General features: G+C 40.2%; 2 protein-coding genes across 3 annotated transcripts; both read right to left on the bottom strand.

Moving 5' to 3' along the window:
* Positions 1-143: 143 nt before the first annotated feature.
* Positions 144-5292, bottom strand: LOC131136469 (charged multivesicular body protein 4b-like). The gene is made up of 5 exons (XM_058083312.1): positions 4957-5292; positions 3124-3301; positions 2860-2974; positions 1594-1717; positions 144-1371 (listed from the first exon to the last, which is right to left on the bottom strand). The coding sequence occupies exons 1-5, from the start codon at positions 5135-5137 to the stop codon at positions 1307-1309; spliced, it is 663 nt and encodes a 220-aa protein (XP_057939295.1). The 5' UTR covers positions 5138-5292; the 3' UTR covers positions 144-1306.
* A 415-nt stretch (positions 5293-5707) lies between these two features.
* Positions 5708-11696, bottom strand: LOC131136468 (vesicle-associated membrane protein-associated protein B-like). Of its 2 annotated transcripts, none has more exons than XM_058083311.1 (6): positions 11399-11696; positions 10569-10721; positions 9021-9124; positions 7126-7206; positions 6740-6871; positions 5708-6597 (listed from the first exon to the last, which is right to left on the bottom strand). In XM_058083311.1, the coding sequence occupies exons 1-6, from the start codon at positions 11511-11513 to the stop codon at positions 6430-6432; spliced, it is 753 nt and encodes a 250-aa protein (XP_057939294.1). In that variant the 5' UTR covers positions 11514-11696; the 3' UTR covers positions 5708-6429. The 2 variants fall into 2 exon arrangements, with proteins under 2 accessions (XP_057939294.1, XP_057939293.1); XM_058083310.1 differs by having other exon boundaries at positions 6740-6922; positions 11399-11694.
* Positions 11697-13122: the final 1426 nt, after the last annotated feature.

Genomic DNA, 13122 nt, shown 5'->3' with positions numbered 1-13122 from the left:
GTAAATCCTCAATTTTTTCTTGTTAAATGAAGAAATGTTTCGAAATCTTTTCCATGTAGCAGGTGACTAAAATTACAGTTACGTTACTGTATGATGGGAGTTACATTCCAGGGTCAAAGGTTGTAAACAAGAGGTCACACAAATACAAGAATTGACTTCTTTTAATGATTTTTGCAAATAATATTCTTATCTGGATAAATTAAACATACTGTGGAACAGCAAACATGCTTGCCTGTTTGTAAATAATGTGTACTTTTGTCCCCCCTTCAATGTATAAAAAAAACATACATCATGAATTTGAAATTTTGAAATATGAAATGTAATAGAACCAACATTAAATGTGTTTTATAGATTGGCAAATATATATATGTTTTAGAGGATTACTCCTAAAATGTCATTTTCTTGTGTGACAACAGGTGCTTTTTGTGTGATTCGAACATGATAAAATGTGAAATATTAGACCTTGAATGAAATGATTGAAGGAAAGTGAATTCCTGGAACTCTGGGGGGGGGCAATAAAGTACAAAAAGTGATGTATGTGTTGTGAGGGTTTCGTTTTTGAGGTTATTTACATTGAATAACAAACCACAACTGGAGGATTGGGGGGTGGGGGGGAGGGTGTTGGAGCAGCTGGATACTGTGGCAAAGACACAGATGATAACCTTTGAAGAATCAAATCTCCACAATGGAAAAAACACAGAAAGGATGAAAACAATGAAAACGTATGCAGACCTTTTCCCATGACATTCCCACCACAATAAACGTACAAGCTCGGTGTCAATTGCCAGTCAAATATTAGGGTGTCGTGTTTCCAAAGGGAATTCAAAAAGAAAAACTACAGCAGGGGTGTCCAAACCTTTTTCCACCACTTTGATACAGTTCATGTATTAAAGATGCTAAAAACCAATCCAATATAAGTCGATATATGCTAAGCTAACTGAAGAAAACATCCACATCTGTGTTATAGGTGACAAAAGCATATTAGTGTAATATTCAATAATATCTCTCATTTATAATGAATACATTTCATTTTTTACAATAAGCCAAGGGCCAACAATTAACTAGCTATGGGGGAAAAAATGGCCCCTGGGTCGGACTTTGGACACCCCTGGATGAAACCGTTTCGTATTCTTTTGGAGTGTTATATTAAGTCCAGGCATTGTCCTTAGAGACAGACGCACGCACACACACACACGTACACACACATACAGCGACAACATTATCAGTCCGTTCAGGCCCTCCAGCTTCTGATACAGGTAAGAGTAAGATGCGGCGGCGATGGCGGCGACGACAGATCGTGATGCGTTTACATGGCTTCCGCCCAGCGCTGCAGGTCGTCCATGTCGTCCTCGTCCTCCACTTTCTTTGCAGCTGTGTGGGGTAGAAAGTAGCATCAGGCTCAAAGGGTTTACTCAGATGTTTGTTGTGTTGTCAAATGCAGAGACCCGGGTATTTCCAAATACACACAAATGCAGTAAAGGTACACAAAAGCACCATTATATAGGGAAAGTATGACAGTAAGAGTTAATCTAGGCTAAAGTAAACTCCATTTTCTATGCCGCTTATCCTCACTAGAGAAAGAAAAAGTCTCACCAGGTCTGGAAGGTAATGAAGTTGAAGGCACGTTGGGTAGGGGGACGTTCTCTGGCCCGATGTCCAGCAAGTTTTTATCCAGCTCTTCTTGTTCCAGCTCATCCAGCTCAGCAAGAAGCTCATCCTTGAAAAACAATAAACTCTGTTCAAAGCCTGACCTCTAGTGGTAAACACAAGGTAGTACATTGTGAGCCTTCTCCCTCTACATACATATACCGTATTTTCTGGACAAAGGACAAAAATGCATAATTAGGTGGAAAAAAAAACATACATAAGTGGCACTGGAGTATAAGTCGCATTTTTGGTGTGCATATTCATGAATATGTATGCTATTATTACAGTAATAATGATGTCAAGCAGTGAGATTTTAATTACTGCAACTGTATGGCTGTAATTCTGTTTACTATCACGGTTCATGTCTTCATTGTTACTATTGTCACTGGTAAGTTGGACTGTTTTATTTCAGTGATATCATCTCCATTATGACCCTTAGCCATCATTGACATTTAACTGCTGTCTTCGGGCGAGAGGGGGGGTACACCCTGGACTGGTGGCCAGCCAATCACAGGGCACATATAGACAAACAACCATTCACACTCACATTCATACCTATGGACAATTTGGAGTCGCCAATACACCTTTCCTGACAGAGCAAATCTATTTAGCATGTAACAGCATTTAGATCAACAATACTATCTGCCCCAAAATGGCTGTAATTTATTTTACAAACTACTTGACCAAAACAGACATTATGTCCTCTTGGAAGGCAAGTTCTAACATTAATAAAAGAATAGAGAACAGGCTGAATAGGTGTAAGATATGCTAACACAATGGTTATTCAGCTACATAAAAAATAAACATGAACAGAAAAGGTGTCCAGTGTTTATGTAACATAAACAGTTTTTTTTATTTATAAGTCGCTCTGGAGTATAAGTCACAGGAATAGCCAACCTATGAAAAAAAGTGCGACTTATAGTCTGTAAAATACGGTAATTTATTTTTATTTTTTTTAAATCGTGAACTGTCTGCACTTGCTTATGTCGCCGTACTCTAATGTGGATTGTTAAACTAGTGTCTTGTGTTGACGTCCGGTCAATTGATGACGTCTTGTCACATGCGAAGCCTATTTATGCCAGCGTGTGCGATCGTTCTCGTATCACGAGAAACACACGTCGACAGATGAGTCGAAGAGTGCGAATGCGAACCATTCACAACCTATTTAAAACACAAATACTAATTGTTCCCCTGTGACACACTGGCACCCACCTCATCATATTCTTCCCCGAAGCAAACAGGTTTGGAGATGGCGTCCGAGATTTCTTGTGCCAACTCCTGTTGCTCGTTTATATCCTGCATCAAGTCATCCACCTTGTCAATGTCCCTAAGGTGACACAGATATGTCAAAATGATAATTGCATGGGGTGGAATAAGTTCAGGCTGCTGTAGCAATGTGATGCTAGCTGGATGTTTTAGTGACTTGTTAAACATTACCTGAAAGGAAGAACATTCAATCAATCAATCAATTCTTACATGTCAGCATGGGCAGACTTCATGGCCTTGGCAGCATAGCCCATGTTCTTCAGCACTTCAGTGTTGGTGTTTGCATTCTCCAGAGCCTCCCTCTGAAACTCGATGGTGGACAACGTTCCATCGATCTGCTCCAGCTGCTTTTCGTAGCGCTTCTTTCGCTTCAAAGCTTGCAGAGCCGCTGTGGAGACAAATGGAGAGAGAAGCAATCCAAAAAGAATGACTTGACTTCATGGTCGATGCTCCACTTAACATGCAACAGTAACAACGTTTTGGCGTGACTACTATTTTGATGAACCACGTCGACAATTGAGAAGCGTTGTTTTACTGATGCCACTTGCAGAATGAGTCTGAACTGCGAGAGCTAGTTTGTCATGGGTATAAATATCATTTTTACAAATTTAAAAATTCAAAACAATGTAGAACATAATTACAAACAATGTATATTTTTTTCATAGGTTGGCTGTTCCTGCAACTTATACTCCAGAGCGACTTATAAATGAAAAAAACTGTTTATGTTACATAAACACCTTTTCTGTTTATGTTTATTTTTTGTGTAGCTGAATAACCATTGTGTTAGCATATCTTACACCTATTCAGCCTGTTCTTTATTCTTTTATTATTGTTAGAACTTGCCTTCCAAGATGACGTAATGTCTGTTTTGGTCAAGTAGTTTGTAAATAAATTACCCTAAAAAATGCAACTTATACTCCAGTGTGACTTATGTATGTTTTTTTTCTACCTAATTATGCATTTTTGGCCTTGTGAGACTTATACTCCGGAGCGACTTATAGTACAGAAAATACAGTATTAATATGCTAAAGTTACTTCTTATTTATATAAAATAAAAAAAAATATTCTAACATTACTGGGATTGTATGTTATGATGGATTTGGCGTAAAAAATGTAATTTTCAATTGTCATTTGGATGTTTTTTAACAACTATGTTAGTTTTTAAAAAAAATTATATTACTTTTTCCATATTTATTTAAAAAAAAGATATCGACCCACCTTTATTTTGCTGCTATTTTTCTTGCATTAAAACTTTAGAATAAACAAAATCCTTATGTTCACTATTTATTTTTACAAAACTTGATCACCCTCATGTCGGGGACCTTTAAACGTTACATTATTGTATGTGATACATGGCCAATGATACTGCATTGGACAACAACTACAGAGTTAAAAAGTGTATCAAGTACACAGTAATTCTTCTTGGGAGTGGCAAAATACTACACTATGGGACATATAACACTTTTTACACATACATAACACTTTTATAACAATGTAGAATGGTTGGAAAATACACTTCACATATGTACTACACATTGAAAATATACCATTCAATATCAATATCATTATAGAAACAAAAATAAGCAACTGGTACACTTTTTGTCCGCATTGTATTTGTGCGACAGCATTAGTGTCGCAGTGTGTACTTTATGAGTCATTGCATTTACTTTGTACAGGGTAACATAACACGTCATTATGCTTTACAACCCTACCTCTGACCCATAAAGGCATCATTTTAGCTGCTATATTAGCTACACAGAATATGTGGTAGAGCACTAAGCTAGCTGTAACATAAAAGAAGCGAACCAATGTAATTGTTTTTTGACAAAATGACATATGTTTGTTCGGACACACATACAAAATATAATTATGTACGTCAAGCCGAAAATAAGGTCGAAAGGTGAGGCTGCCAACAGTGACAGCGACCATTCGGCTAGGCGATTAGCCGACTATGCTAACATGCTAACTGTCAGCAATGGCCAAAAAACGACTTTAACGCGAAGTGGGGAGTAGATGCGTAAGAAACACGTCATTATATCTCACCTCTTTTGTTTTTCACGCCGTTCTTCTTAGCAATTTGTAACTCCTGTTCGATTTTTTTCTCCAAAAATTCCTGCTTTTTGGTTAGCATCTCCTCGGTCTCGCGGAGTTTCTGGATGGCCTCCTGCGGGCTCGGCCCCTTTCCACCTTTGTTTCCTCCGAATAGTTTGCCGAACAACGCCATCGGTTGAGATGCTAAAAGCTAAATTTCTTATTTTAAAAAAAAACTAAGAATTCCGTCGGTGAGACTTTTGCTACGTCGCAGCTCAACGCGTCGCCTTGGTAGGCTTGTTGATGTTTCTCTACTTCCGGATAAGGCCAAATGACGTCACGACACTGGATTGTTGTCAACAAATTTGTCGCCCTCTGCTGGACATAAAACGTAACTGTTGTGGTTTGACGTGTGCAGTATTTTGAAAATATGGAAAAATGTATTATGTCAGTATAATCAATATTACGTAATAATATAATATTTTTTTTTAAATAAATGACTCAAATATAGTTAGCAGTGTAGTTAGTTCCACTGCATTTCACCTTTAAATTAACTGGCACTGTAACATATTAAATCATATTTTAATGATCAATTTAACTAAGCCTTTGGCGGTGCTGCGCAGCAATGGAGAGATAAACATACACATGGGTTCAATATTATGAAGTTGTGATTTTTATAATAAACAGCAGGAGCACTGTGGCTAGAGGAGAATAAGTATAAACAACACTAATACATATGCAGACGCAGTAATGGTTCAAAGTATATGGTTGCATATAGGTGTGTTTTTTTTTATTATTGAAAAGGTCCACATTTGTTTTGCATGAAGTTCACTGTTCTTAGTGGAGGAGGGGGGATGGGGAGGGGGGCATCACTTGCAAAAGTGCAGTGTGGGTACAACCGAATAAATCTTTTTTTGAGTCACACGACAATAGGACGTTGTCGTTGGAATTGCTTAGACTGGACAGCATCTGAAACCAGACGTGGTCTTTTATGCTCACCCTCAACACACACACACACACTTTACATACATTTGACATACATATGCCCGCAATATAAATCTGCACATCACTAGTGTTCATTCTCTGTGTGAATTATTGGAATAAGAGGAAAAGATGATGTGTTTTGTTAAGTGACACCGCGCAGAAGGAAGCTTGATCAATGGAAGCCTTGAGCCACGTCACCACTAACTTTTACCTGTGCAAGCTCGTTTGGGGTCGACGGGGATGGACGGAGCCGCTGGATCGGAGTGGTGATTATTTCACAAAAAAAAAAAAAAAAAGAAATTCAAGGTTCTTTTTTTTTTCTTTTTTCTTTTAACACATTCAAAACCTTTTTTTTTTAAGCGCGCCTTAAAGGTTATAAAATAAGAAGAAAGAGAGAGAGAGAGAGAAAAGTTGAAGACATCCTCATGTTGCTGTCACTGACATGTCCTTCCAGGCCACCGTCCGTCCGTCACCGTGCCGTCTGTCCGCCCGCCCGAGCATCTACAGAACGAGCTTTCCGATGATGACGCCGATGACAAAGAAGAGCACGCACAGCGCCAGCACGCGGGTGCTCAGGCCTTCATCCCTCGTGGACAAGGCCGACATGATGGAGGAGGAGTCGGTTGTGGCCGCAGCGGTCACCTTCCTCTTCCGCAGCCCGTCATTCTCCTGCATTGGAAAAACCAGCGCGCAAAATTAAACTTAGTTAAAAGTTTAAGTTTAAAAAGCTGCTGTGTCAATGTCAAGAGCCCCCCCTTGATGTAAACATTTGTTCAGCCGCTCCCGTGCGGCGTGTCGACGAGTGTCTCACCCTGATCTGTTTGTTCTCTTCCCGTAGCCTGTGCACTTCCATCTGCAGGCGCTTGCACTCCTCCATGATCTTCTTCACCTCTCCATCATCCAGCGAGGCGCTGGCTGACTTTGGCGGTGCGGCATGGTCCGTCTGAATAGAAGAGGTAGAGGAATCCACAGTGTTGTAGCTTTCAGGCTCATGCTGAAGCCAGGGGGACGGCGGGGGTGAGGAAAGGGGGAGGGGGGGAGATGTGCAGGCATAGGGGCAAGAATGGGAGGGGTGTGGGATGAAAGCAAAACAAAAAAACATAAATAAATGAAGTCATGGATGTGATGAGTTGCTCATGGTGATGTTACCAATAACACAAACTAGGATGTGTGAGAATATGAGACAAGATGACTTACAGCTTTGTCGTTTTCTAGAGGCATCTCAAAGGCACATCTCAATTTGGAATCCATCAGCTCTTCTGGCTTGGCGTCCTTCCACTGTGGATGAGGAACACGACATATTTGTTAGCATCATCATAGAAAAGAACCGACTGATGTAATTGTGTATTTTTATTTAAGATAATACAAGAGTACTCCGGTTTCCTCCCACATTCCAAAAACATGCTAGGTTAATTGGCGACTCCAAATTGTCCATAGGTATGAATGTGAGTGTGAATGGTTGTTTGTCTATATGTGCCCTGTGATTGGCTGGCCACCAGTCCAGGGTGTACCCCGCCTCACGCCCGAAGACAGCTGGGATAGGCTCCAGCACACCCCCGCGTGACCCCTCGTGAGGAAAAGCGATAGAAAATGAATGAATGAATAATACAATAGGGGTTAGCATGCAGGCCTCACAGCTAGGAAACCCGAGTTCAATCCCACCCTCGGTCATCTCTGTGTGGAGTTTGCATGTTCTCCCCGTGCACGTGTGGGTTTTCTCCGGTTTCCTCCCACATTCCAAAAACATGCTAGGTTAATTGGCGACTCCAAATTGTCCATAGGTATGAATGTGAGTGTGAATGGTTGTTTGTCTATATGTGCCCTGTGATTGGCTGGCCACCAGTCCAGGGTGTACCCCGCCTCACGCCCGAAGACAGCTGGGATAGGCTCCAGCACACCCCCGCGTGACCCCTCGTGAGGAAAAGCGATAGAAAATGAATGAATGAATAATACAATAGGGGTTAGCATGCAGGCCTCACAGCTAGGAAACCCGAGTTCAATCCCACCCTCGGTCATCTCTGTGTGGAGTTTGCATGTTCTCCCCGTGCACGTGTGGGTTTTCTCCGGTTTCCTCCCACATTCCAAAAACATGCTAGGTTAATTGTCGACTCCAAATTGTCCATAGGTATGAATGTGAGTGTGAATGGTTGTTTGACTATATGTGCTCTGTGATTGGCTGGCTGGCAACCAGTCTAGGGTGTACCCCGCCTCTCGCCCGAAGACAGCTGGGATAGGCTCCAGCACACCCCCGCGACCCTCATGAGGAAAAGCGGTAGAAAATTAAGGAATGAATAATTAAAATAATAATAAAAATTAATGATAATTAATATATTTTAAAAATATGTAATCATTTTAAAGTTGATAATGCCGTTTAAATGTGTGTTTAAGAAAGCTGAATCCTACTGTGTTCAGTGTTTACATTACAATAAATATTTGTTTAAACTTGAGACCTGTAATATTTGTTATCATTGTCATTTTTTCATGTAAATTGAGGGAGCAAAAGCAGTATCGGCCACAAATATTAGCCCAAGCAAAATCGGCCATCAGCTAAGGGATGATGGAAAAAAATCGGTATCGGCACTGGCCCGAAAAAAAAAAAATATATATATATATATATATATATATATATATATCGGACGATCCCTACTTTTGACCATTTCTGTGTGGATAGCTTTTTAGGTATATTATGATATAAAGTTCCTGGGATATTTTTTTTAGTAGGTTGAAAAAAGTCCCATCTACGTACACTGTGCGAGATTAGTAAATAGTTGCATCCAGATGGAAACGGATTGTTTTGTCAAGCCATCCCAGAAGTGCACCAGTGATGGCAGAAGCAAAAAGTGTCAATAACCACAGAGCGTGAAATGGAATTTATCCTTAGCTTAGCCAGAAAAGGGATTCAATGTTACTTAAAACATTGCCTGTATAAACAGAAAAAGGTTAAAGGATGGTGACATTTTGACTGTGATTACAAGATTATTTCTATTTATATGTTATCGGCCATTAAATTATAAAGAAAGTGTCAGTGTTGCGAAATTCAATCATCAACTGTGCACTATATGAACTGGTGCAACCGCTGTTGGGATACTCACAACACCCTCCATGTCAGTCATGTCATAGGGAGCCAGCATGGACAGCACCATAAATTTGTGTTTGCTCTTCTCGTTGGGGTCGTAGTCGAAAGGCTGCAACATGACTGCGGAGGCAGAAACACAACAGACAACATCACAGTGATGCTTGATGTTACTAATGAGTTTATAATGTCATACTATCAATTAGCATTAGAAAACTGTCCCGTACATGATCCTAGAGACATTTTGTGCCATTCAGTTATGTTATTGTGAAGCCGGACTATATTAAGTTTTAAAACATTTCCTTCCTCAAATTAGGCTGACATGCCAAAGTTACATAAAAACATATTTGTTCCTAACCAAAAACATCCAAATGACAATTGAAAATTACATTTTTGATGCCAAATCCATTGTAACATACAATCCCAGTAATGGTAGAATATTTTTTTTATTTTACATAAATAAAAAATAACTTAATACTGTATTTTCTGGACTATAAGTCGCTCCAGAGTATAAGTCGCACAAGGCTAAAAATGCATAATTAGGTAGAAAAAACATACATATATAGTCACATTTTTTGCGGGTAATTTTTTTTTTTTTTACAAACTACTTGACCAAAACAGACATTACGTCATCTTGGAAGGCAAGTTCTAACAATAATAAAAGAATAGAGAACAGGCTGAATAGGTGTAAGATACGCTAACACAATCGTTATTCAGGTACACAAAAAATTAAAATGAACAGAAACTATAACTATAACTAATAACTATTAAATAATAGTCCATGAGATGCATCTTCTGGAAAATAATTTTACATTTGTTTCTTTCTTGCTTCAATAAAAAAAAAACTTTTGGCAAACTGACATTTAATGTTGTTGTTAAAAGGGACCAGTTATGCTAATTGATAATTTTTTATCCCTTCGTATTCAGTTGTGAACGATAACCCACACATAAACCCTTCTAGATCTTCCAGAATCTGTACCTATTCCAGCTCTATTTCCTTTGTTTTCAAAAACGGTCTGTTTTCATTTATTCCACCCACAGCCCCCCTTCCAGGCACGCCTACTCCGCTGTGATTGGCCACACGTCCAAGCTGTCTCGAAGACTTCCGGATCACTGCCGAAACCCACTTTCTAATTTTGTCAGTATAGGAGTTGATAATAAATAAATAAACCCTTTGGAGAGCTACTTGAAAAGTGGTTAGGAGCTACTGGTAGCTTATAAGATACTAGCTGGAGAGGCCTGACTTACCGTGAATTAAATCAAAGAATGGTAGCATAGGTTTTCTACAACATTGGTAATATAAATGTGGTCACTGCTTATTTTTTTGCAGGACTACCCCTGTTTAAATTATAATTTTTTGGTTGTGGTGGAAAAAGGCTATTAGCAACTGGGTGCACCATGTTAGCTGTATGCACACTGTATAATGCTACACAGACAACTTCTTACTCACACAAAATAAACACAGTTAGGACAATAGCACAAAAAGTAGTGATTATTCAATTCCAAGTCATCTGACTGGTGTCAGTATAAATATACCAGCATGGCTGCGTGTGTGCCAAATACAAACCAGAAACGTTGATGGAGGCCGTGGCTTCAATGATGCCGCTGTTTGGGCGCACGCAGTATCTACGAGGGGCGGTGGTCTTGACTTTAAAGCACACATTTCTATCTGTGGGGTTGGTCAGCTTCAGAGTGGCAGTGACGACATCTGTGAAGGGACCTGATGACGACACAAAATGGATGCTTAAATTACATGTATTACATGTAATTACATGTAATGCTTCAGTTGCCATTTTGGCTCTAGGTGTTTTTAAACATTTAACCTGTAGTGTTGCTACTTGCACACACAATATAAGGATATACAATTTCACTTCTGGTGGTATTAATGGTAGCAACGTTCGTTTCTAAATGTTTTTGGTGGCCACGAACACTTTCTAGGCCGCTGCCCAATGGTTGGAGACCCCTGACTAGGCAATAGTCAGAATGACAGCTAGCTTGAATTGATATGCGGAAGAAAACTCTAGAAGGACAACCTTTATGACAGCTAGCCTAGCAGCAACACCATTGGGTGAATGTGTACACCAAGATAAAGTATGTGTTCTGGTTGAAAATAAAAATCTAATTATTAATTTTCCGGACTTTGGGCCTGTCACTGACGCTGCAACGACTGCTAGCTAGCTCCTAAACTAGATACAAAAATGAGCTAGCATGATAGCGGTAGCATACCTGTACCATTTCACCTTTCAAACACACCGCGGTTGCCATTAAAGTGCAATTTAGTGACACATTATAACCAATTAACAATTAAAAAACCCGAACACTAATGCAAAGTGGCGGTGTTGAAGCTCTTAGCTACCGAGCCGTCACCCTCGGCCCTGCCCTGATTGGTAGCCTTACCTCTGAATTTGAGTTCGTGTTGCGGTTCCAGCACCAGGACTTGCTCTGGTCTGGCCATATCCCACAGGTTCTTCCTTGTCTGGACAGTGACGACGGCAACAACTGGATCACACATTAGCCGGAGAAGCGAAGCGGCAGGAACCAACCAAGCAGTGCACGACTTCCTTGGATGGCGGGTGGGGAGGGGGCGGACTACGGATCTTAAGAAAGCAGCACCCGGTAAAAACTGGCTGACTGCCACCGACAGCTGTTGAGAGCTAACGTGCTAATGCTAGCAAAAGCGGAGGGAGGGGCGGGAAGGACAGAGTGTAGACTTGGCGAAAAAGGCGGGGCTTAGACATTTCACACCCACAGATTGGATGTTGGATATGACGTCACATAATTAAAACCTGAGCTTTTGGAATTTTACATTTCCATCCATCCATCCATTTTTCACCTGACTTCCGGTGAGAGGCGGGGGTACACCCTGGACTGGTCGCCAGCCAATCACAGGGCACAAATAGACAAATAATCCAATCAAAACACTCACATTCATACCTATGGACAATTTGCACGTTTATGGAATTAGGAACATGCTAACCACTTTAAATTGGCGTTTTTCTAATATTTTAATATGCACACAAACCCTTTAAAGGGTTAAATCCCAAAATTAATATTTGATATTTTAAGTGGAAAATACAATATATAATACTTTTAAAGCAGTTGTGTCAAGCAGGCCAAATTAATCTTAAGCGTTAAAGTCAGGTCTAAAAATGCAACATATCAGCAGAGGCAGGGCGTGACAACAGGCAAACCAGGCACTTGCCCGGGGGCCCCGGTTTTTAGGGGGCCCCTGAGAGACCGGGTGCACCCAAGTCCTAATACGTGTACTGCACAGAAACAACAATGGCCATTTATGATGCAATTATGAAACAACAATGTAGCAAACCCCCTTGGGGGGTCTCACACACGGTCTTAACTGCGTCAATCAGGGGAAACCGCAAGGTTTGTTTCTTTATCGGTCACAGGGGCCCCATGAATTTCTCGCTTTGAGCCCCTCACGCCCGCCCCCAAGGCCCCTTGACCCCAAAGCACAGTATATTATTATTCCAGATAAGATCAATAAACTAAAATGCTTCTGTCCAAAGGTTCACCTGTCATTTAAAGACCTTTTCATTCTTATGTAACAAGTGCATATCAGCGCAGGAAACAGGAAATTCCACTTGTAAAATGAAGGAAATAACAGGAGTAGAAACAGGCAAAGTGTTGTGTTATTGCACATGTGCAAGGATGGACCTGGTTCTGTCTTCACCCCCCCAAGAAAAACTTTATTTGTCAGAGCTCCGGTTCAGAAGTTCCCATAAAAGACGTATACATAAAACGAGAGATGATGTGCAAGCAAGAAGAGAAGGACCCACTCCCCTTCCTCCTTCTTCTTCTTCTTTTTCTTTGCAAATAAAGTGAAATTAATCATTTTTTGGTCTTTTTCCAGTGTGGATATTTTGGTAGCAAAAGAATACGACTTGTGAAAAAAAAAACAAGGCAAATGTTTTGCATCGGTTCATTTTCCCTTTTTAAACCTTCCAACAACAACAACAAAAAAAATGCAAGAAACCAAAAGAACACAACTTCAGTTGAAAGGATTTAACTTAGAAGCAAAACGCACACTTGAGTGTAAAATTTGTCATTTCTTTCCTAATAAAATACTCTTCTTAAAGCCCCTATACATTTCATATATTCATCCT

The sequence above is a fragment of the Doryrhamphus excisus genome, chromosome 10, assembly GCF_030265055.1.
Source record: "Doryrhamphus excisus isolate RoL2022-K1 chromosome 10, RoL_Dexc_1.0, whole genome shotgun sequence".
Taxonomy (NCBI): Eukaryota; Metazoa; Chordata; class Actinopteri; order Syngnathiformes; family Syngnathidae; genus Doryrhamphus; species Doryrhamphus excisus.
This window is presented reverse-complemented; position numbering and strand designations above follow the sequence as displayed.